The sequence below is a fragment of the Phycodurus eques genome, chromosome 4 (genome assembly GCF_024500275.1).
Source record: "Phycodurus eques isolate BA_2022a chromosome 4, UOR_Pequ_1.1, whole genome shotgun sequence".
Classification (NCBI taxonomy): domain Eukaryota; kingdom Metazoa; phylum Chordata; class Actinopteri; order Syngnathiformes; family Syngnathidae; genus Phycodurus; species Phycodurus eques.
Window position 1 is genome coordinate 556,142 of NC_084528.1, and position 25,863 is coordinate 582,004.

A 25,863-nucleotide genomic window follows, 5' to 3' on the forward strand; every position below is an offset into this window, starting at 1 on the left:
GGTACTCTGAACTGCTCTTTGGTGCATAGGCACAGTAAGGACCCGTTACACCCTCCCCCCACCCACCCGAAGGCGGAAGCTACCCTCTCGTCCACCGGGGTGAACCCCAATGTACAGCTGGGAGGCAATGAGTATACCCACACCTGCCTTTCTCCTCTCACCATGGACCTTAGACTAGGGCGTCGATTCACCTTCCAACACGACAATGACCCAAAGCACACAGCCAAGGTAACAAATGAGTGGCTTCAGGAGTAGCCTGTGAATGTTCTTAAATGGCCCAGCCAGAGCCCCGAACTTGAATCCAATCAAACATCTCTAGAAAAACTGACAAATGGCTGTCCATCGACACTGACCATCCAACCTGACTGACCTTGAGAAGATCTGCAGAGATGAATTGGGGAAAATGCATGTTTAACATGACAGTTAAACATGTTTAACTGTCTGAAAATGTTTTGTTTTTTTTAATAAAAAAAAAAAGAAAACTATACTCAAATCAGCTTTAGAAAAGTCTGTAACATAGCAAAATGTGGAAAAAGTGAAGGGGTGTGAATACTCTCTGGTGTCACTGTATATGTTTAGTTAACAACAGTCCATGTGTACAAAGATTTGAGAAGTGGCCCAATGCCAGACCTTGTAAATGTCCCAACAATGTAGACAAAGAGGTGAAACCACATAACGGTGAAACCACATACAGTAAATACAGTGGTTACGGAAGGTTTAAAAACCCAAAAACATTTTGGAATAAGGCTGTAGCAAAAAGTGGAAAAAAAATAAGCTGCGAATACATTCCAGAAGCACTGTCGATATCGTTACCACTATATACTACAGAGAATGCATGCATACAGAAACAATGTACAGCGGGACGGAAAGTATTCAGATTCCCTTACATCTTCCACTCTTTGTTATATTGCAGCCATTTGTTAAAATCATTTACGTTCATTTTTTTTCCTCATTAATGTACACACAGCACCCCATATTGACAGAAAAAAATGTAACTTGAAATTGTTGCGAATTTATTAAAAAAGAGAACCTAAATATCACACAGCCGTAAGTATTCAGACCCTTTGCTGTGACATATATTTAACTATGGTGCTGTCCATTTCTTCTGATCATCCTTAAAATGGTTCTACACCTTCATTGGAGTCCAGCTGTGTTTGATGATACTGATTGGACTTGATTAGGAAAGCCACACCCCTGTCTACATAAGACCTTACAGCTCACAGTGCATGTCAGAGCAAATGAGAATCATGTGGTCAAAGGAACTGCCTGAAGAGCTCAGAGACAGAATTGTGGCAAGGCACAGATCAGGTTACAAAAATATTTCTGCTGCACTTAAAGTTTCTAAGAGCACAGTGGCCTCCATTATCCTAAAATGGAAGACGTTTGGGACGATCAGAACTCTTCCTGGAGCTGGCCGTCCGGCCAAACTGAGCAATTGGGGAGAAGAGCCTTGGTCAGAGAGGCAAAGAAGCACCCAAAGATTACTGTGGCTGAGCTCCAGAGATGCAGTCGGGAGATGGGAGAAAGTTCGAGAAAGTCAACCATCACTCCAGCCCTCCACCAGTTTGAGCTTTATGGCAGACTGGCCCGACGGAAGTGCAAGACACATGAAAGCCGCTTGGAGTTTGCTAAAAAACACCTGAAGGACTCCAACATCGTGAGAAATAAGATTCTCTGGTCTGTTGAGACCAAGATGGAAATTGTTGGCCTTAATTCTAAGTGGCATGTGCGGAGAAAACCAGGCCCTGCACATCACCTGTCCAATAGAGTCCCAACAGTGAAGCATGGTGGTGGCAGCATCATGCTGTAGGATTGTTTTTCAGCTGCAGGGACAGGATGACGGGATGCAATCAAAGGAAAGATGAATGCGGTCAAGTACAGGGATATCCTTATATACTGGACGAAAACCTTCTCCAGACTGCTCAGAACCTCAGACTGGGCCGAAGGTTCACCTTCAAAAAAGACAATGACCCTAAGCACACAGCTAAAATAACGAAGGAGTGGCTTCAGAACAACTTCGTGACTGTTTTTGAATGGCCGAGCCAGAGCCCTGACTTAAACCCAATTGAGCATCTCTGGAAAGACCTGAAAATGGCTGCCCACCAACATTCTCCATCCAACCTGACAGAACTGGAGAGGATCTGCAAGGAGGAATGGCAGATGACCCCCAAATCCAGGTGTGTGCATCATTCCCAAAAACACACATGGTTGTATTAGCTCCAAAGGGTGCTTCTCCTAAATACTGAGCAAATGGTCTGAATACTTATGGCTGTGTGGTATTTCAGGTTCCATCCATCCGTCCATTTTCTGAGCCGCTTCTCCTCACTAGGGTCGCGGGCGTGCTGGAGCCTATCCCAGCTGTCATCGGGCAGGAGGCGGAGTACACCCTGAATTGGTTGCCAGCCAATCGCAGGGCACATACAAACAGACAACCATTCGCACTCACAGTCACACCGACGGGCAATTTAGAGTCTCCAATTTACGCATGTTTTTGGGATGTGGGAGGAAACCGGAGTGCCCGGAGAAAACCCACGCAGGCGCGGGGAGAACATGCAAACTCCACACAGTCTGGGCCGGGGATTGAACCCGGGTCCTCAGAACTGTGAGGCTGACGCTCTAACCAGTCGGCCACCGTGCCGCCGTATTTCAGGTTGTCTTTTTTAATAAATGTGCAGATATTCCAACAATTCCGTTTTTCTTCTGTCAATATGGGGTGATGTGTGTACATTAATGTGGAAAAAATGAACTTAATGATTTTCGCAAATGGCTGTGATTTATTATTTTTTATTTTTAATAAATGTGCAAAAAAAAAACGTTTTACGTGTGCTGGGGATAGGATTTTTGAGGGGGGAAACGTGTTACATTTTGGAATAATAATAATATAAAATGTGATAATAGTGAAGCACTGTGAAAACTTTCCAAGTTCACTGTACATAAGCAAGCCTTAATTTTGCAGGGTCCGAAATACTCCAAAATATTTGTATAGCATTTATTGCCTTCCAAAAAAATGTTTGTATAGCAATTGCTGAGATTTGTGGATCAATTTTTCAAAATGCTATTTTAGGCAGTAATTTGAATATAGGTTCTACTCAGTACTAAATCACTGTCGAATTTTATGCTTTTCTGCCCTCAATTTTAAAACACTTCACTCCATATGTGGAGGCATATTTTGTATAGAAATCATTTTTGTCTTGTGGGAAAGCAGAAATCCTATTGTAGCAACCCTGCATATTGCTCATGAGTCTGGGGTTTCCGATTGTCCGGGGAGCTGTGAAGGAAGCAGGATGCGTATACGCAAAGCATGGGAGATGAACGACGGGGAAAAGGACAGATGGGTACCTCGCGAGTTAATGTTCTTCCCCCTCGTCCTCCCTTGGTGATAACGCCATGGTGCCATGGAGGTAAAGATTTGTGACTTATAATGCGTTGACACCGGGCGCAAACAGACGTTTTGCCTCTGAGGTTCGGTCGCTAGGAGGCGTAATAAAATGGGATGCACCCAGCGTTCACCGGTGGTGGTACCCGGAAAGCAGGGAGATTGGGTGACTGTTCAATGTGGACTTGCCATTTTATTTTATTTATTTATTTATTTTTTATACAATGTAGTGTTTATTTCCTCCAATTCATTTAGGAAATGTATACTCCGTATTATGGCCGGAACGGGTCAGCATTCAGGTGATTTTCATCACAAAATACTGACATGTGACAGCTCTGCTCAGCAATCGCCTCGCTCTTTACCTCTGCCAGCCACACAGTTTTCATTCAGGTTATCAGTCGACGGTCTTCTCTTCCAATTACGAGAATTAAACGGTTCGATCTTTGTTTTGAGAGCTGCTGACCACTCAGAAAAAGGTTGCACTTAATATAAACTTTAGAAATATGCATTGCGTATTGTAGCAATGGAAATTGAGGAATGGATCGCTAAAGACCTCATTTTACGGCGCTTTTAGCGATGCTATACCGGTTATTTCGGACCCTGTTTTGTTTTTCATTTCACCTCTGTTCTTTATTCTGGGCAAGTACATTGAAGGCAAAGTTGACGGTTGACTTTCAATTAGACCAACCTTATCTCGGGTTAATTAAAGACACCAAAATAGACTTAAGTCTGACTTTGTGACTTTCCTTTGGTCTATCTGTAGATTGAGGACATCATTGCCACAGTACGGGATTCTAACTTGAAGCTAACTTTGGCATTTGGAATCGGGATGCATCACGCTGGCCTGCATGAGCGAGACAGAAAAACTGTGGAGGAACTGTTTGTCAATTGCAAAATCCAGGTATAATCTTGCTACATGCACCAAGCTTGACGTGAAAATTCTGTGTAATGTAGTTAGTTGCTCGAAAAGATTGGCTGAAGGATAGATAATTGAGGCCATATTTAGACGTAATAATAAGAAAAAATATATATAAAGCTTCAAGACACAATTACACATTGGTATCACTGGTAATAAGAACAAGAACAATCATCAAACTGGGAAAGTGGAAATTGAATGTATGCAAGTACTACTACGGAAAAGACAGCAGAATACATTCCCACCCACAAAATATGGGCAGAATATTTTTGCTTTTTATCTTCACTGTAGACTGAAAGCATTTGGGTTTGACATAAATATGAATGTGATACAATTGATGAATATTTTAGATTCCATTTCAGGTACTTACATCTGGATCTGATAAAACGCTGAAAATCAGAATCATCTTCAATCTTCATTTCCGCCACCTCTAGCTCTCCTTCCTGTCGTCTCTTCAGAGCCGCCGTCTCTAATCCGTCCATCATGGCTGGCCTCCCCACTGTCTTATAAACTTTGCCCTTCGTCCTAGCAGAGACTCTTCTGACACATAACACATCTGACACGTTCCTCCACCCGTTCCAACCATGCTCGGACCCGTTTATATGAATGGCCGAAATCATTTGAAGCCATGCATACTTATTGCAAACCGTGTTAGCTGAAATACTTGTTTCACTGAAATATTTGCTTAATCATGACAGTACCGACGATTTTTTTCGGCGGTCTTGATTGTCCGTTGCAGTCGGAGTGTGTCCTTTTTTGTGGCAGCACCAACCCAGACTGTGATTGATGAACACAGGACTGATTCAATCAATGACTGCGGTGTAGAACTGCTCCTGCGGCAGGACTTTTTAGCAGGTAAAATGCATGGCTTTAGAGCAGCACGGGCTCCCTCTTCTGGTATGCAAAAGAAACAATTTTCACTCTGTAAATAATGTTACAGTGACTTTATTTTTTTTTATCCAGTACAGTGCTTTTTAAGTTCATAATATTTAATTTTGAAGTACATTGTCTTCCTTCGGAAGTGTTTGTGTTTCAGCATTTATTTCGATCAGTTGTATGAAACTTTTGTATGTAGTGCCTTTTATTTGAATCATTATGTTCAAACTGAATTAGGTTACAGGGGCTGCTGCTTCTACACGTGGGAGTGATGGTTCCACAGTATTCATCAACTGCAGCCAGACCATGTGCCCCATTTGTAAGATGGTAAAGGGGGCACGATGTTATAACGTCGGTCAGCTGTTTGTTACTCTGCGCCACACTCACAGGCCGCTGTAGGAGCCATACGCTGTTTCTACATTGTTGAGTTTGTTGTCTGAGTCATTTGCAGTCTGCCCAACGTGCTGCACTGGTGCTGGACTCGGCAAAGTCATTGCGGCGTTCCAGTGCGGCAGGCACGAATGGGTGTCTCGATTTAAGTTGTCGCAGGTGAAGACGGGCCTGTCGTGAAGCAATTGTTCAGGCTCTTGTGTGCAGCAAGCCAGAGGCCGTGTGGCCCTTTTGCGGCGGAGCTCAGATGGTTGGATGCCTACCAGACAAAACAAGTTGTCCATCAGTCACTATGCACAAAGCCTTATTAATAGGACTGTCAATGAGGGGAGTGTGAGTACTGCCACACCAAACGGGTGCAGTATCTGGCAGCGGAGCGGACTGAGGCCAGGGTACCTGTAGATAATTTTGTGGCACCAGGACTCCATTCAGATCCCACTTCTCGGCATATGACCCCTACATTTTTGCGCAATGATTCCAGGTCTTGGCGGAATGTGAATGACCTATCCAGATTGATGTCGAGACACGAAGGTCTGGGCTCTTCCTTCGACAGCGATGTTAAGCTCACAACGTGCCTCCCCATTGTTAAGATGGAAGGCTCCTTATAACAACAATGAATGTACTTTATAGGAATAAAAACCTCTGCCTTGTGTTTGATGAACACTTGAGCCTTCTATGCTAAGTATTCTTTAGGTGTTGCTTGGTGTAAAAACTTTGAGAACCACTGTTCAACAGTCTACAGATTGACATGGCCAGTTTAAAATTTGATGCTTCTTCCATTTGTTGTTCTGAGTGTTTTTTGGTCATTATTTACTTACTGTATATATTCCTGTTTCTGCTGCCGTCATGTGTTAGTAAGTCCAGGCCAGGACATCCACTGAGTTTCACAAATGAGCTTCTTTCTTTCTCCATACATTAGCCTTTCCCTCATTTTGATAAAGGCTATTCTTCATGTGATCAGTTCATAAAATGCTGTCCCAGAATTGTACCTGCAAATGCGGGTTGTGTGGAACATCACGCGACCAAACCAAAAAAACAGGGTAGCGGATTTCCTGTCTGTGCAGTGATAACTACGTGCTGATTACATGATGGTTTGAACCAGAGCTTTCTAGAATATTGTGTTCTTTATCGCTGGTGTGTTCGTACAAAGGTTTAGGACATGTATATATTTTTTAAAAAATGAATATACAGTATGCTGTATATAAAACACAAACAAAGCCGAAACATCGTATACATCGTATAACATCGTATAAGCCATTGATGGCTTTAGAAGTCAAATATCCATGTTAACTGGGAAGGCTGGCAGTGAATGAGTTTTAAGAAATCTTGTGTAAAAGAAATGACATTTTACGCATTCAATATTTCTCCAGGTGCTATGATTTGGTCTCCTGCCATAGACCCCCGCTAGTGACTTGAGCCGGGAAGTGCTTCATCCCGTTTTGCTGAATGTGGAAATTGGTTGCACTTGACCCCTATTCCAGCCCGGCTGTCCTGTTCTTCTTGCTGTGTGATTTGCAACTTCTCATGTAACCTCGCTACTTTTGCTCTTGACTTGTGTGAACAGTAGATTATGATACCTTCACTCCTGCCCTCTGGAGGTTGTTGGAGGTGCCTTTAACAAGTGTTTGAGTACATTTGAGTGAAGACATTCAGTGCTATTGGTTGTTTCGAATCGGCAATCTGATACGACACACCTGGACAGCCACACACACACACACACACCTGTCAGTCACATACCTCAATACTTTGGGTCACAGGAAACAAAAAGGTAGATTCCAACCAAAGGTGCCATTTTTTTGTGGAGCCATTCCAAATGTAAATACCTGGAAATATTGATCATTTCATATTTATCTTTTGATATCAAACCCAAATGTCAGTCTACCAAAACAAATGAATTGTCCCTCACTTTTCCAATACTTTCTGAGGGGAGTATATTTATTTTCTGAGATAAATGTCGTGATTGAGCAATGGTCAACTGATCTCAGCTGTCTGTATTCTCAGGTTTTGATTGCCACAAGCACTCTGGCTTGGGGAGTCAACTTCCCTGCTCATCTGGTGGTTGTCAAAGGAACTGAATACTATGATGGAAAAACCAGACGATATGTTGACTACCCCATTACAGGTATAAATTCCTTGGGAAGTTTGTCATCCTTGCATAAAGTTCAGGTCCATTGAAGTAAAAGAAAATGGGTAATGACATGCCACGATAAAAAAGTGAGTATGTAGATTGTGCTTCATGTAAACCGTTGAGACACCAAGTGTCGTCGTGTAATTTAGAACAAAAAATGTTGTATCATGTTAAGCAAAATTGCATTAGACTGGTGATCTTTTTTTTTTTTTTTTTTTGAATATACTGACATCTATTGGGGAGTATTAGGGCCTTACAGACAAGAGAGTGAACTAGGCAATTGCTATTTGGAACAAGCAACCATAATATGGTGTATATGGAATTGAAATATAGACCTATTCATCAATGTATCTCTGTAGATGTTTTGCAGATGATGGGGCGAGCAGGTCGACCACAGTTTGATGACCAGGGCAAAGCAGTTATTCTTGTCCATGACATCAAAAAAGATTTCTACAAGAAATTTCTCTATGAGCCTTTCCCTGTTGAGTCCAGGTCAGTGCGAGAAGGGATTCCGATGCCATAAAATGTAGGCAATCACTGTACTACTGGACTGGATTGGCATTCCCTCCAACAATTCAAGAAAAGAGTCTGAAAGTATGATTTGACCTGATAACGTTTTCCATGTTAAATGGACATTTTAATGTTATGGAAATGGATGTGGGAAAGCATTATAGTTTCCAATTAAATAAATGTCACATATAAAGCAACATATCTGGAGTTTTGACCTGGGGTGGGGAATTTGAGGCAAACATTTGATATGCAACACATTATAAGGCCTTCATTTTCATTCACATATTCTTCAAATGATTTATTCTTTTGGTCAAATGGAGAGCTTGAGTGATTGTTGTATCCTTAGCCTCCTCAGCGTGCTGTCAGACCATCTGAATGCAGAGATAGCTGCAGGGACCATCTCTTCCAAGCAAGATGCAATGGACTACATCACCTGGACTTACTTTTTCAGACGACTGGTGATGAACCCCAGGTTAGGTTGTTTCACATATCATTTGCTCCAGTAGTAGCTTCGATTCCACGTAAAACTGAAAGAATCTTTCCAAATCGTAAAGGTTTTTCATTGTTGAATTCCAACGTTTCAGCCCTTTTGTATTCTTGTAAACTAAGTGGCTTGAGTAGATTTATTCTGCCAAAAGTATGTGTGCACAGGATTTTCTTACTCCTTTTATGGTCTTGAGTAGTTCTGTGGTTTTGAGAAAACATGAATCATACGCAGCGGTCGGTAGAGTAGCCAAATATTGGACTTTTACTTTAGAATGACATGACTCAAGTAAAGTCAAAAGTAGTCCTCCAAATATTTACTAGAGTTAGAATAAGAAAGTACTCCTTGAGAAAAACTACTTCAGATTTTTATTTTTATCTTTTAAATCGGAGCATGAACATCAAATAAAATAAAAAATAATAATATGGGACTCCACACACACCTGCCACCATTTAAATTTTGAAGTGCCCGGAAACCACCAACACATGCATTGAGCCCGAAAGAAACATGATTTGCTTTATTCACTTAAATGACTGAATGAAGCAGCTGTTTGCTGAACAGACCTATTGATTGTGTGTGTGTTTGCGTCCATGTGAGTGAGAGAGAGAGAGAGATTACAGCATGGCACATATCCCCAAGAAGCATGTTTTATTGAAGTAAAATTACACTTATATATGTACAAAAAAAAGTACATTTTCCAACCCAATAATAAAATACATATAGTAAGATCTTCTTCTTTCACCCGATAATTGGCATGCTTCCCCTGGGGGGGGGAAACAATGGACAAAACAAAGAAATAAGATCATCTTAAATGAAAAGACAAGCATTTATATGTACTATTGAAATAGTTATTCACAACATAAATAGTGAAAAAATAAAACGGCTAGGTTTCAAACACATTTATATGCCCACTGCGAAACATTATGGGAGGAAAAGAATGAAATTAGTTGAAAATGAGCACATTATGGCTGTTTTTAGTGCCGTTTGGTTCTTCAACAAGCTAGCATTGTAACAAACTAACGTGGTCTACCCAAAGCATTGCTGACATGTTAATAATATACAGCAGGTAATCTCATAATGTATTTTAACGACATAACAAACCTGATGTGTGTGTGTGTGTGTGTGTGTGTCTTGAATTTGGACAGCAAATTAGCTTGTTTTCTGAGCAATCACGGAAGGTTCTGCATGCACCATGAAACATTCATTACTGTCAACAAGTTATTTTAGCTAAAAGCACGGGTGGCGATTTATTGGCTTTTTCGTTGACACGCTCCTGCTCGTGTTCCTCCATATCGACACAGACAAACACAGACCCGTGAGTACCCATGCCACAGATGTGAATAGAAAACTAGATACGCCAGCGCGCTGTAACAGCCTGGCTAATAAAAAAAAAAAAAGTTCTTCCCAGTTCCCGTGTGAGTTGTTACCCCTTACTGAATGAAGCAAGCTAAGAAACACCTTTGTTATACAAAAGTGAGAGAGACAGAGAAACAATATATATACCCCCCCCCCCCATTCCCACATCGTTCTCACACAATTAGCTTCGTCGAGCTGCTCAAACTTATCTTTATGGCAATAGGTGCATGCAGGGGCATGAGAACGGAAGAGAAAAACAGGGAGTAGTCAAAACAATCCAGGACACACGAGTACTGTGCTGACGAGGAGTAAATAAAACGTGTAAAGGTTCGATAAAACTAATAGACCAAATATTTGGTATATATGAAATATACATTTTCCAACTCAGGATCCCCCCTTTTGATAATATGACACAATCAACTATTAATCACATATGAAAGGAAAATTACTCAACATTACTAATCCCTAAGTAACCAAAGATTTCTAAACGAGCATGGAGCAATCCAAACGATATCACCGTATCACATGTATTTACAAAACAGCCTCATAATTATCTAGAAATTCACACCTTAGGTCGAAGAAAATCGGCGGGTTTGTAAGTCAGTCATGCAATGAAGTTAGACTGAGGAATAGGAGGTCATTGAGAAGAAAGGCCAGGAAAATAGCGGGGCACGTTGTCAGTGGGTCATCAGAGGTCACCTGTGAATAGTGGACAAATGCCGTGCCAACCATGCTAGAGACTTCACCAAAGGGACCAGGCAACAGGACATGAAATATAGGACAAGAAACACAGCGCCAATCATAAGTGCAAAGCGATACAGCCAAGGCTGCCACCCGAGTCCAGGGAACAGATATAGATTGACAGTAAGCCACATAGGGTGTCATTCGTTGCGAAGCAGTGAGATTTCACTGCTGGACGAATGTGAACTGGTCCAAATAAAGGGCCCCTGTCCGAATCTTCAGGGAATTTACAACCCTTGGAATCTTGTGTTGTGGTCACACCAACATAAGGGAGAGAGGAACCTGTTTCTGCACGCATGCTTGGGTTCAGAGCCTGTGGATCAGTCAACGAACTTAAGAGAGATGATGAGGTGCGCAAACATGACGATTGGAACGATTGTGACAGCTTGCTGCACGAAGGGCACAGAGAAACACAAACATTCATGCCACTGGAAGTGACATTAGCCGAGGTGGTGGCTAGTTCGTGCAATCACAGAAGCCCGTCGTAACGTCACCTTTTGTGAGATCATCAACACATATTTTAACACGCATTTTTATCACAATTATGACAACTGATGCTGAACCCCCGAGGAAGGGTTTGAAAGCCCCTCCAGTGGACTGGGGACGTCATCTTTCTTCTGTTCTTCTGCCTAGTTACCTCAGTGCATTTGTGTGTGTGTGTGCGCGCGTGTCAGTTCAGACAACAGATGATTGCTTGGTCGTTGCTCAATTCCAAAGCAGTGTCTGATTTTCATTGATTACTTATCACCATGATTTTCTTTGGTTAATTTGTCAGATTCAAGTTATTTCTGTGACCACTGTTGGTTTTTCTTTTACCAACAATTTTGTCCATGTGTGTACATGTGCAAAACACAGCCTTTGAATCACCATACATCAATATACACTACATTGCCAAAAGTATTTGCTCACCTGCCTTGACTCACATATGATTTTAAATGATATCCCATTCTAAATCCATATGGTTTAATATGATGTTTGTCTCCCCTTTGCAGCTTTAACAGCAACTCTTGCGGGAAGGCTTTCAACAAGGTTTCATAGGGAGTTTATGGGAATTGTTGCCCATTCTTCCAGGAGCATGTTTGTGGACGAGAAGGTCTGGCTCATTGTCCACTCAAAATCAACTCAAAGGTGTTATCTTAGGTTGAGGGCAGGACTGTGTACAAGTTCATCCATACCAAATTTTTTCATCCATGTCTTTATGGACCTTGCCTTGTGCACTGGTGCACAGACATGTTGGAACAGGAAGGGGTAATACCCAAACTGCTTGACTGTCCAAAATCTCTTGGTATGCTGAAGCATTCCGAATTCCCTTCACTGGAGATCAGGGGCCAATATTTTGGACATTTCAAACTTTGTCGGAACAGTTTGGTGATGGTCCCTTTTTGTTCCAACATGACTGTGCATCGGTGCACAACTCAAAGTTCATAAAGACACAGTTGAGAGAGTTTGATGTGGATGAACTTGACTGGCCTGCACAATCCTGACCTCAAACATGAGACTGAGAGCAAGGCCTTCTCACTGTAACCTCACAAATGCGCTTCTGGAAAAATGGTCATACATTCCCATACACTCCTATACCTTGTGGAAAGCCTTTCCAGAAGAGTTCAAGATGTTACAGTGGGGCAAAAAAGTATTTAGTCAGCCACCAACTGTGTACATTCTCACACTTAAAAAGATGAGAGAGGCCTGTCATTTTCATCATGGGTATACCTCACCTACGAGAGACAAAATGAGAAAAAAAAAATCCAGAAAATCACATTGATATTTAAAGAATTTATTAGCAAATTATGGTGGAAAATAAGTGTTTGGTCAATAACAAAAGTTCATCTCAATACTTTGATATATACCCTTTGTTGGCAATGACAGAGGTCAAACGTTCCTGTACGTCTTCAAGGTTTTCACACACAGTTGCTGGTATTTTGGCCCATCTCCTCTATAGCAGTGATGTTTTGGGGCTGTCGCTGGGCAACACAGACCGGGGTTAAGCTCCGGAGACTGGCTAGGCCACACCAGGACCTTGAAATGCTTCTTACGAACCCACTTCTTCGTTGCCCGGACGGTGTGTTTGGGATCATTGTCATGCTGAAAGACTCAGCCACATTTCATCTTCAGTGCCCTTGCTGATGGAAGGAGGTTTTCACTAAAAATCTCACGATACATGGCCCCATTCGTTCTTTCCTTTACACGGATCAGTCGTCCTGGTCCCTTTGCAGAAAAACAACCCCAAAGCAAGATATTTCCACCCCCATTTTTCACAGTAGGTATGGTGTTCTTTGGATGCAACTCAGCATTCTTTTTCCTCCAAACACGACGTTGAGTTTTTACCAAAAAGTTCTATTTTGGTTTCATCTGACCATATGACATTCTCCCAATCCTCTTCTGGATCATCCAAATGCTCTCTAGCAAACTTCAGGTGTGCTTGGACATGTACTGGCTTAAGCAGGGGGACAAGTCTGACACTGCAGGATTTGAGTCCCTGGCGGTGTAGTGTGTTATTGATTGTAGCCTTTGTTACTTTGGTACCAGCTCTCTGCAGGTCTTTCACTAGGTGGTTCTGGGATTTTTGCTCGCTGTTCTTGTGATCATTTTGACCCCACAGGGTGAGATCATGTGTGGAGCCCCAGATCGAGGGAGATTATCAGTGGTCGTGTATGTCTTCCATTTTCTAATAATTGCTCCCACAGTTGATTTCTTCACACCAAGCTGCTTACCTATTGAAGATTCTGTCTTCCCAGCCTGGTGCAGGTCGACAATTTAGTTTCTGGTGTCCTTTGACAACTCTTTGGTCTTGCCGATAGTGGAGTTTGGAGTGTGACTGTTTGAGGTTGTGGACAGGTGTCTTTTGTACTGATAATGAGTTTAAAACGGTACCATTGATACAGGTACACACAGCCTCTTAAAGAAGAATTTACAGGTATGTGAGAACCAGAAACCTTGCTTGTTTGTAGGTGACCAAATACTTATTTTCCACCGTAATTTGTGAATACATTCTTTAAAAATCAGACGATGTGCTCCTCAGGATTTTTTTTTCTCATTTTGTCTGTCATAGGTGAGATGTACCTATGATGAAAATTACAGGCCTCTCTCATCTTTTTTTTAAAGTGGGAGAACTTGCACAATTGTTGGCTGCCTACATGCTTTTTTGTCCCACTGTATAATTGCAGAGGGTGGACCGATGTCATATTTAACCCTATGGATTAAGACTGGGATGGCACTTAAATTCAAGGCAGGTGAGCGAATACTTTTGGCAATATAGTGTTATGTATGAGGGCTTTTTTCACAACTCAAAATAAATTTCAGACTTGCTCAAAATTACAACTGAAATAGACATATGATGATAATTCTATTGGAGTTTGTTGGTGTGTTTTTCATGTTGCAAAAGGTGTCCAAAGAGTATTACATTTGCGAAGGGCACAAGGGTCAAGACTTCACTACTTAAGATTAAAGTGATCAGGTTTTGAGAATAACCTTAAAAGAAAAGAGCTATTCTACAACTTGTTTTACTTATTTTATTATTATTATTATTATTTTATTTTTTTTACAATTCCTTGTTTACTACCTACTGGCTTTTAATAAAGTATCGTATTATTTTCTCTTTCATTTGACGCATTGAGCACAATCGTGACCTAGTGAAAATTGTCTTCAAATATGCTTTGGCTAAGCCTCATATGGTAACTCTTTGCAAGTATGGAACCTATTTAGGACACTGTTTGATAGTGTAATCTGGGAGTCATTTTCTGGGAAGACTGTTCATTTTCCTTTCAGATGGCTATTTTCTTCTGTAAAGTGTATACAGACTTGTTTCCAGTATAGTTGTTTTATAATGCCCAGATAGTAGTATCAGACTTTTTGCTGAGCAAAATTCCCCTTCACACATCTAAGGGTTCTCTTCCTTACTCGTCCTTCGAATGCCTCTAATTTCAAAGTTTCATACATGGGAACAGGATTTTAAAGCACAAGACAGACAGTTTATCAAAAAATATTTCCCAGTTGTGGGACGAATAGAAATTGTCTTATAGGACTTTCTTTGTCTGTGCTCAGTTACTACAGCTTGGAAAACATCAGTCATGATTCCATTAACAAGTATCTCTCCGGCCTGGTGGAAAGGAGCCTACGGGACTTGCAGTGCTCCTACTGCATTGAAATAAAAGAGGTGTCTGCTTTTGTTGAGTAATACCATTGTGTGCATTTTCTGTTTGACTTACGCAATTTCTCTGATGCTCAAGGATGACCGGACGATTGAACCTTTGAGTTATGGTCGCATTGCATCATATTACTACCTGAAGCACCAGACCATCCGCTTGTTTAAAGAAAGACTGAGAGCTGAACTTCCCATCCACGAGATTCTTTCCATTTTGACAGTGAGTATTCACATGTGAAATCCAGTGCATAGCCGAGATCTTTGTTTGTTTGTCTGTCCATTTTTACCGTCTGCATTGACGCTGTGGGTTTGCGTGCCGGATTCACCTGCTGACAGTTGCTTCAAAGTGAAGCTCACGGACACAGTGAAACGTAAAAACACGAGAGAAAATAAATTCATTCAAACCCCCGGTATGGATTAATTTCAGTTTCAGCACTGAATACCACGACAAGGGACTGAAAGCAGTTTACAGACATTTTACTGTGTGCAAGTATTACTTGAAACATGTCTGGCTACACCATACATTGGGAGCATTTATGGCTCCAGATTTGTGATTTGGTCACTTAATTAAAACGCTTGACCGATGTCATGCTGTGAGTGCAACAGCTAGATTAAGCGTGGGTCGATTGGTCATGCCTACATAGGGGGGTGCTGGAAAGATGAATCTAACGCACACTAAAACTAAGTTGTTACACAATGGAGTTTTTTGTTTTGTTTATAGTTTTGCATGTTTCAATGTGTTATGCATATGACTTCTGTGTTGCCACGTGTATACAATTAGTTAACCAATAGGAGGCAATTTGCCATTTGAAAGAGTTGTTTAAATAACTTCAACTTGAAATCAATTATTTAGCATGCTATAAAATGCTGGGTTTTTTTTTCTGACAAGCAAAATAGTTCATTTTAAGAGGGAGAAAAGGTTGTCTTTATGCACCAAGCACGTACTGAAATTGTCCTGAACTGTGGCCCAAAAACCGAGGTATGGACCTAACCATGGCATACCTGTACCATCCATCCATCCATCCATCTTCTGTGTCGCTTATCCGCACTAGGGTCGCGGGCGATGTTTTGTTTTCCTCTTTTACACAGTGATGCCACATAGAATATTCTCTTTTATCACTGTGGTTAGCATCTTGGTCGCTAACGTCAGCTATACACTGCATTCTATGTTGCAAATAAATATTTTCCCTAATTTTCCTAAATAGTTCATACAAACGAATCAGCGCCATTTTTAAGTCATCAACCCTCAGAATATAATTCACTTTTGTAACAAACCTCCCAATGATGGGATTTTTTTGAAATTCACTGTTCCAAATTATTACACACAGCAGAGTTTCAAGACATTAGACAGGTTTCAAAGAACTGAAAATAGTCATTTGTTGTATTTGCAGCATTCGGAGGGAATAATTACTGTACTCAAAAGCTATTTCAATCAAAAACATAACAGGTCACATTATATTTTGACATTGTTTGATAGCAGCGTCACAATTCTTACATCCATTAAACTTTTGTTCTTGGAGAGTTTCTGCTTGAATTTCTTTGAGAGGGTGCATTTTCATGCTTGAGGAGGATTTTGTTCACTGTTCTTTCAGGTACCATGGAAGAAAGTGGTCAGTCAGTCAGTCCACATACTTTTCCGAGGTCATTTTCACACCTTCAGGGACCTTAAAGCGGCAGACAAGCTGATTTCCCCTGGCGTGTTCTCCGGTCAAATACAATGTGTGCATGTTTTTGCAGAGTTTCTGCTTGAATGCTTTGCAAGATGTCACAATAGCACCCGGATGTGAACTGCCTCCCACCCTCAACGATCTTTTGCTTGAGGATGTGCCAAAGGTTCTTAGTAGGGTTGCGGTCAGGGGAGGACTGGAACCACAACATGACTTTCTGTCCTTTTATGCCCATAGCAGCAAATTATGCAGAAGTATAATTTACAGCATGAGATTGTCCACTGTTGAGTGCCATGCAAGGCTAGATGGTCCAGATGGTTGGTGGAAGGTCAACATGTCCCAATAAGGCTGCAACGTCAGCAAGGAGGTTGCAGACTGGTGGAGTCATGTATTTGGCTTGAAACACACCGAGGAGAGAGCTTTTTGGCCCCTTCAGGGTCCCCGAAGGGGTGAAAATGACCTGAAAATTATGTGGACTTTCTAACTACCCATTTTCTTCCATGGTATCGAAAGAAGAATTGCGCTTTTATTACCAAAATCATCTTAAAGCATGACAATGCAGAAACTCCAAAAACTCACAAGTTTAATGTATATAAGAATTGTAAAGCTGCTATCAAATAAAGGGATCCTATTTCATAATGTAACTTATGTTTTTGATTGAAATAGCTTTTGATTTCAGTCAATGACCTCCTAATGGTGCAAATGAAGACTCTAAATTGCCCATAGGTGTGAATGTGAGTGCGAATGATTGTTTGTTTATATGTGCCCTGCGATTGGCTGGCGACCAGTTCAGGGTGTACCCTGCCTCTCGCACGAGGATGGCTGGGATGGGCTTCAGCACGCCCGCGACCATAGTGAGGAGAAGCGGAACGGAAGATGAATGAATGAATGAAACCTATCCAATGTTTTGAAACTATGTCGCACGTAATAATTGGGAACTTTTATTGGAAAAAAAATACTATCATCATTGGGAGGTTTGTTCAAAGACATCTGAATTGTATTCTGACACTTGATGACTTGAAAATTATGCCGAATTTCATTTGTATTTAAACTATTTCGAACGATAAAAAAAAATATATCATTTGCATCATGATTTGGATCGCAGTGTATGCTCCTAGCTCCATTTACGAGTGCATCTCGAAAGCAAACTAAACTCGGGTGTGCAAGACTGCTAACGCCTTGTCACGGTTTTTACAAGTTCTCTACGTCTTTAGAAATGTAGGACATGCAAAGTGATTGCCATCCACCTGTAACCCAAATACATTAACAAGAAGTAACGAGACATTTTGTTTGTCTTTTCCATACAATGTTCTCATTGCATTGTGATGGCCAAAGTCAATTCCACTAAATATTTGAACACTGTTGCCCATCATTACAAAATGAAAAACTGTACCACTATTCATTATCTATTATCTATTACAGGGAAGCAATATCATGTCAAAGTGAAAGGTTAAGCAGAGCTGCAGTGTTTGCACAGATTACTATTATTTATTACTTATTTATTACTTGTGCACTCACTGTAGTTGTCTCGCCATGCTGCACTATTTGCATATACTGGCCACTCATGCCAGAGTAGCATCTGCTCCATTTGCACACTGATTGAGGAGTATCTGTAACATTTGCACAACCGACATTGTCCCAGATGATTGCACTACTCGTCACTTTAAACCGCATCCACTCCTTGAAGTCTCGGCGCCCTTTGCACGGTGGTCATTGCGCCGGACTATTGCAATATTGGTCGTTCGAACTGCTCTAAGTGCTAGAGGACTCTGCATCTTTTTGCACAATTGTTTTTTGTCAATGTCTTTATGTCCCCAAAGTGTTCTGTAAATTGACTGGCTGTTGTACTAGAGCGGCTCCAACTACCGGAGACAAATTCCTTGTGTGTTTTGGACATACTTGGCAAATAAAGATGATTCTGATTCTGATTCTGATTAGCATCAGCAAAAAAAATTCTTGGCATTAGTTTCTGATGGCCGACACATACTCAGATGTTCAGCTAAATTGTTCAAATGGGGGTAGCGTTATTTGTGTTTGGCACGTATACGGTTCCACACACTAAGTGTATTTTGGCGGCTTGGTGCTGAAGGAGTGAAATTACAATCCAAAACACTTTGACTGTCTTGAAGGGGAAACGTTTTTTCTTCAGACTCTGGGTTGCTTGAAAACACGTAGCCTCTTAGTTCCGCCCTAGGTCTTCTTGGAAGAAAATCCGCACTCTGCGTTGGCTCTAACAGAAACACCCTCCCAAAACATGTTAGGTGTCCTTTAATATTTGGATCTAAACATGTCATCGACCTTTCATTTAGACACCAAGGAACGTTCATAAATTGTGGGGAGAAAAGACATAATGGCTCCTCGAAATATTTTCGTGTGGAAAAGGGACATTTCCTAAAACAGTAGGACGAAAAAGAAATCAAAGTTATTTTGTGTGAACAGGGCCTAATGCGACCAACCCCCATTTCCCCTACCCGCTCTCGCCTACAAACTACACCACAGTCGTGCAGCTCGTCAATCTGCTGCTCCACTCACTTTCCTTTCTGTTTGTTTCTGACACAGCACTTACTGTCTTCTCTGTAATTGCTGCAGTCTGGTCACGAATGAACCACACACACATTGCACCTCAGCAGAAGCTCCCTCGTGATTAGACAGTTGTTTTTCTTCTTCAAGCACCTTATTGTACTTGTAATTGTCCTGCGATTATAACATTTTTGATTGATTATAGTGTGATCCTTGGGGAGGATAAGCTGCATCAAACAACAAATTTGCGAGTAAAATTTGTTTTCCTATACAAATGTAAGTAGAGGTCAACTTGTTTGAGGTCCCATACTTTGGCTATTTAGACCTCCATAGATTGACTCTCTAACATGGACTTAGTATAAAGTAGTACATTTCATTTAAAAAAAACATTGTGGTTTTGTCATACGAGTGTCCAGAAAAGCCCCCTCTGACAGCTACTTCTGTTTGACCCAGTTTTGTAGCCGATCTGTCCATATTTGGTTAAGACCGCCCCCTTTCCGCTGATTGGTTCCCTCCGTGTAGAAGACCCACTTTTGATGTGGTTTTATGTGTCCAGCGCTGGCTCAGAGCAGAAGGAGAAGGAGGAGACCTTCGCTCGTGACGTAAGCTCGATAAGCTCGAGAAATTCAAATGACCTGATTTCAGGCCTCTCGCCATAAAAACATCAAACTCAGGAACGCGTGGACGATTTGAATTCATATTTACGTTTACTGAGGCATCCTAGAAACTATTGCATCCCAAACACAAGTGAAGGATGCTTTGGCAAATAGGCCCCTTTTAATATTGTGCAAATCAATTTAGAGTCTTCAATCAACCTACCACGCATGTTTTTGGGGTGTGGGAGAAAACCCACGCAGGCACGGGGAGAACATGCAAACTACACACGGGCGAGGCCGGGGATTGAACCCCGGTCCTCAGAACTGTGAGGCAGAGGCGATAACCAGTCGTCCACCGTGCTGCAGTCCCATTTTTCCGAATGTGGGGTAATCTAGAGTTGCTCCTTATGTCGCTTGCTTACCAATGTTTAATGGTCTTTTATTTTCCCAGATCATCCATATACAGACACACAAACACTGAAAATAAAGTAATTCATTGATGATTCCCTTTCTTATCACTCACTCACAACACCACCCTTGACTGGGATCCTTGCTTTTGAGACTCTGGCTTTGGCTAGTGATTGATGGTGCATTAACAGCGCTGGCAGTGGGGGATGGGGAGTGCAAAGACAAATGCTTCCTGCACACCCTGTTGATGTAACTGTATTAGCCAAAGTTAAACTGGAACTCGTGAAGGTGTGTGCGTCTGTGCATCTTTCGAACAAGACTACTAGAAACGAAACAAAACACATGAGCATGGTGGCCGGGAAGTACAAAACAATATAACAATTTGTGGAGCACTTTTACATTTCAGAAAAAAAATGAACACAAGCCAAAACACTATTTGCGAGGAAGCTGCCGGCTCCATTCTTTTCGAGCGAGGGATCTACCTTGCATACATTCTGATCACAAGCTATGCTTTTTCATCGACAGGCACATTATACATTATGAACATAGTTTAGCATTGATGTTAAACAACATTTGATGCTTTACGTACTATTTATAAGGCTTGAGCCGAGGCAACGCGCAAAACCGGAAATGTATTTTCACCCTAGGGGAAAGCTTCTGTGCATTTTGATGGAAAGTAAACTGCAACGGAGAATTTTGCATTGCGACAAAACCACCGGCCGACCAATCGGCCGCTCAAGGAAACAGTTGCCAAACCACGCAAACTGCGCCGTAGTTCAGTCGGGTTTAGTGGCGGCGCTCGGTGTGCGCCAGCCTTAGCCACCATAATCCTATCCTTAACACATCCTAAACTGCCTTAACCCCAACCAGTAGTCCTAAACCTAACCATTTTTTTAATGACAGTTGTGATGGACAGCTCGTTACATCTGCAGGAGCCAATCGTGTTGCAGCGGGGCGGGTCTTTCAGAGAAAGGGCGTGGGATTTCCAAGAATGTCTGTGAAACGGGACGTTCCCTTTCCGGGTGTTTCGTCTTTTGTAATTTGTTTCGTCTTTTGTAAAAGTGTTTCTGCTTTTTGTGTTTGTTTTCTGAAATGTAAAAGTGTTTAACAATTTGTTATATTGTTTTGCACTTCCAGGTCACTGTAGCATCGGCACAAAGGAATCTTGAGCATTAACTAGTGAGCGAAAAGTATTTTCTGCTGTCTTTGTGTGTTTTGCCGTGAATTTCCCTAATTATTTTTAACCAATATGTTCCAGCAAGGCACGGTGGACGACTGGTGAGCACATCCGCCTCACAGTTCTGGGGACTGGGGTTCAAATCCCGGCCCCGCCTGTGCGGAGTTTGCATGTTCTCCCTGTGCTTGCGTGGGTTTTCTCCGGGCACTCCGGTTTCCTCCCGCATCCCAAAAACATGCGTGTTAGGTTGATCGAAGACTCTAAATTGCCCATAGGTGTGAATGTGAGTCCGAATGGTTGTTTGTTTGTATGTGCTCTGTGATTGGCTGGTGACCGGTTCAGGGTGTACCCCGCCTCCCGCCCGAAGACAGCTGGGATAGGCTCCGGCAACCCGCGACCCTAGTCAGGAAAAGCGGTAAAGAAAATGGATGGATGGATGTTCCAGCAATTCCCAGCATTTAATGTAGGCTTTTGGGATTAGTAGAAATACACCAAAGATTCTGTCATGTCATGGTGTTCTCCAAGTAGGAATAGATAAAGGTTGCTTAAGTAAAAACAAAAAAAAAAAGACTGCATGTTTGATCTTTGTTTGACACAGGATGCAGAAGAGTATGCAGAGCTCCCTGTGAGACACAATGAAGACCAACTCAACAGCCAGCTGGCTCAACAGCTCCCCCTGAAGGTCAACCCCCACTCCTATGACAGTGCCCACACAAAGACCCACTTACTGCTTCAGGCTCACTTCAGCCATGCCCAGTTACCATGCAGCGACTACTCAACTGATACCAAGACTGTTCTGGACAATGCCATCCGAATCTGTCAGGTATGTTGTTGTAAGTCTTATGTCCAGTATAAAATAGTAACTTACTTAGTTCTTGTCAGAATCACACAATGTATGATGACTCCCACTTTCAAAAGAAAAACATTATATATGTCAATAATGGTACATAACAGGATAAGTATTCACTTTTTTGTCCCCGAAGGGCAGCCGTCCCAAATATTCTGACCCACATACAGGTTTCACTTCAAACTATATTTGGACGGACCATCATAGAAACAATTTAAAACAAATGATTAAAAATACAGCTCACCGCCATGTTGAATGTAGTTGTTATAGTTAGTGAGTGTCTTGTGCTTGTTGTTATATTTAGTGGGTGTCCTGTGCTTGTTTCTCTCCAACGAGCCGGTCCCATCTTGGAGTAATGAGAAACAATGCAACCCAAAGTGTGTTATGTCCAGTTTACTTTGTAATTTTGTTTTGCGTACTGTCATTGCAGAACATTATGCTTCACAAAGATGGTATAATAGAAGCAAGAGTTATGTGCTTTTCTTAGCAATATATTGATATGCAGAATCATCATTATTTGCCAAATAGTTCCTAAAAGCACACAAGGAATTTGTCTCCGGTAATTGGAGCCGCTCGAGTACGACAACAGACAGTCAATTCACAGAGAACACTTTTGAGACATAAAGACATTGAGAAAAACAGTCACTGAACAATAAAGGGTTGCTAGTTATCTGGTAATGCCGGTACAATTTTTTTTTTTTTTTTTTACAATTGTGCAAAAAGATGCAGAGTCCTCTAGCACTTAGGGCAGTTCGAATGACTAATATAACAATAGTCCGGTGCAATGACCATTGTGCAAAGGGTGCTGAGACTTCAAGCGAGTAGTCCGATCATCTGGGACAATGTTGATTGTGCAAATGTTGCAGATACTCCTCAGTCAGTGTGCAAATGGAGCAGATGCTACTCTGGCACGAGTGGCCACTATTGGTCAACAACAGATATGCAAATAGTGCAGCGTGACGAGACTACTACAGTGAGTGCACAAGTAATATATAATTGGCCCGACAGAAATGTGACAACAAACTCAAGACAAAAAAATTGCCAGCATGTTGCAATGGAATTGTAGGTTAGGTGTTTAAGAAGTTGATTGCAAGAAGGAAGAAGCTGTTGGAGTGTCTGCTAGTTCTCATTTGCATTGATCGGTAGCGCCTACCTGAGGGAAAGAGCTGGAAGAGCTGGTGACCGAGATGTGGAGGGTCCGAGAGGATTTTGCACGCCCTTGTCTTAGTTCTGGCAGCGTGCAAGTCCTCAATGGTGGGTAGGGGGGTACCGACAATCCTTTCAGCAGCTTCCATTGTCCGTTGCAGTCGGAGTTTGTCCTTTTTTGTAGCAGCACCAAACCAGACTGTGATGGAAGAACACAGGACTGATTCGATGACCGCTGTGTAGAACTGCCTCAGCAGCTCCTGTGGCAGGCCGTGCTTTCTCAGAAGCCGCAGGAAGTACATCCTCTGCTGGGCCTTTTTGAGGACGGAGTTGATGTTGATCGCCCACTTCAGGTCCTGAGAGACTTGTAATTCCCAGGAACTTGAAGGTCTCGACAGTTGACACAAGGCAGCTGGACAGCGTGAGAGGCAGCTGTGGCGAAGGATGCCTCCTGAAGTCCACGATCATCTCTACAGTCTTGAGCGTGTTCAGCTCCAGGTTGTGTCGGCCACTCCGCAGCTCCAGCCGCTCCGCTTTCTGTCGATATGCAGACTGGTCACCGTCCTTGATGAGGCCGATGACAGTGGTGTCATCTGCAAACTTCAGGAGTTTGACAGCCGGGTGCGTTGAGGTGCAGTCGTTCGTGTCGAGAGAGAAGAGCAGCGGAGAGAGGACACAACCTTGGGGCGCCTCAGTGCTGATGCTGCGTGTGGATGAGCTGGTCTCCCCCAGCTTCACCTGCTGTGTCCTGCCCGTCAGGAAGCTTCAAATCCACTGGCAGATGGCAGACGCTGAGCTGGAGAAACTTGGAGGAAAGGAGTTCAGGGATGATGGTGTTGAACGCTGAGCTGAAGTCCACGAACAGGATCCTCGTGTAGGTCCCGGCACTGTCGAGGTGTTCTAGGATGAAGTGCAGTCCCATGTTGACTGCATCATCCGCAAAACTGTTCGCTCGGGAGGCAAACTGCAGGTGGTCCAGCAGGAGACCTGTGACACTCTTGAGGTGGTCCAGCACGAGACGTTCAAAGGACTTCATGACCGCAGATGTCAAGGCGACAGGCCTGTAGTCATTTAGACCTGAGATTGCAGGTTTCTTGGGGACTGGAATGATGGTGGAGCGTTTGAAACATGTGGTACTTCGCATAGTTCCAGAGCTCTATTGAAGATCTGTGTGAGGACTTGAGCGAGCTGGTCCACGCAGACTTTGAGGCAGGATGGGGACACATGGTCTGAGCCTGCTGCTTTGTTAATCTTTTGTTGTTTGAAGATGCGTCTCACATCCTGTTCGCGGATGGTTAACGCAGAAGTCAGAGGTGTGATTGTGGTCGGTGGTGCGGCTGGGTGGGTATGGGGTGTGAAAGTCTCCTTTTCAAATCTGCAGTAGAAGATGTTCAAGTCGTTGGCTAGTGTGCTATTGTTCTCAGCTTGGGGGGATCGTCGCTTGTAATTTGTCAGCGATTGGAATGCATGCCAGACTGATTTAGAGTCGTTAGCGCTAAACTGTTTTTCGAACTTTACTGCATAGTTCCTCTGTTGCTCGCAAGTACTCACTTCTGTCCTGAGTCTAGCCTCCAGTACTCTTTCCCATAACTTCATTGTGTGGCTCATCATCGCCTCTACACACGGATTGGGCTCTGGTACCAGTCCTCTTGAGAGGAGTTGGACTCTTTTCCACTCTGGAGTTGCCCACGGTGAGAGGCATAGAGCAGGTGGGGGTTGGAGTGTAGCCTCCCTCCACCTTTGGGTGGGGGGACGGGTCCTGACTGTTATTTGTGCTTATGCACCAAACAGCAGTTCAGAGTACCCACCCTTCTTTGAGTCCTTAGAGGGGGTGCTGGAGAGCGCTCCCGCTGGGGACTCCATCGTTCTGTTGGGGGACGTCAATGCTCATGTGGGTGGTGTTCTGTTATTGGACTTCTGTGCTCACCATTGGATTGTCCATAACGAACACCATGTTCAAGCATAAGGGTGTCCACACATGCACTTGGAACCAGGAGAGCCTAGGTCGCCGTTCGATGATCGACTTTTTGGTCGTGTCATCGGTCTTGGACACTCGGGTGAAGAGAGGGGCGGAGCTGTCAACTGATCACCACCTGGTGGTGAGTTGGCTCCGATGGTGGGGGAAGAAGCCGGTATGACCTGGCAGGCCCAAACGTATTGTGAGGGTCTGCTGGGAAAGTCTGGACGTGACATCAGCCGTGCAGCGTTAAACCAGCTCACAGTCCGAAAGTTGAAAGCTCTCGCTTTTCATTGTAAATATTTAAGCTAAGTATTGTGTAAGTCCTTCAGTGAGTCAGTCCTTACCCTGCATGACCGATTTATGACTGCGCACTTCGGTATGAATAATTAACCCATAATGCATTGCACGTTTAACACACCAGTACAACTGTATTCTTAATGTGTAAATAAAACAGTAACAACAATCAAATACACTTTTTACTCAGGAAAATGACAAAAATAGTGAAATCGTGCATTTCTTTGCACTTTTATGTGCATTGTGCAATAAACAATCACTTCCCAATCGCTTTCTTCTATTTGTCGAAGTAAAGAGCAGTCTTGGTTAAATGCTTCTGCACACCTGGAC

General features: G+C 42.6%; 1 protein-coding gene across 2 annotated transcripts in view; it reads left to right on the top strand.

Annotated features, from left to right (window-relative positions):
- Positions 1-25,863, top strand: part of ascc3 (activating signal cointegrator 1 complex subunit 3) — a 175,459-nt gene that overhangs the window by 131,731 nt on the left and 17,865 nt on the right. For both annotated transcript variants that reach the window (XM_061673583.1, XM_061673584.1), the window contains exons 31-37: positions 4,140-4,277; positions 7,560-7,680; positions 8,046-8,178; positions 8,543-8,668; positions 14,819-14,930; positions 15,004-15,138; positions 21,885-22,109. In XM_061673583.1, coding sequence (XP_061529567.1) covers positions 4,140-4,277; positions 7,560-7,680; positions 8,046-8,178; positions 8,543-8,668; positions 14,819-14,930; positions 15,004-15,138; positions 21,885-22,109 — 990 coding nt within the window. The remainder of the gene's footprint in view (positions 1-4,139; positions 4,278-7,559; positions 7,681-8,045; positions 8,179-8,542; positions 8,669-14,818; positions 14,931-15,003; positions 15,139-21,884; positions 22,110-25,863) is intronic.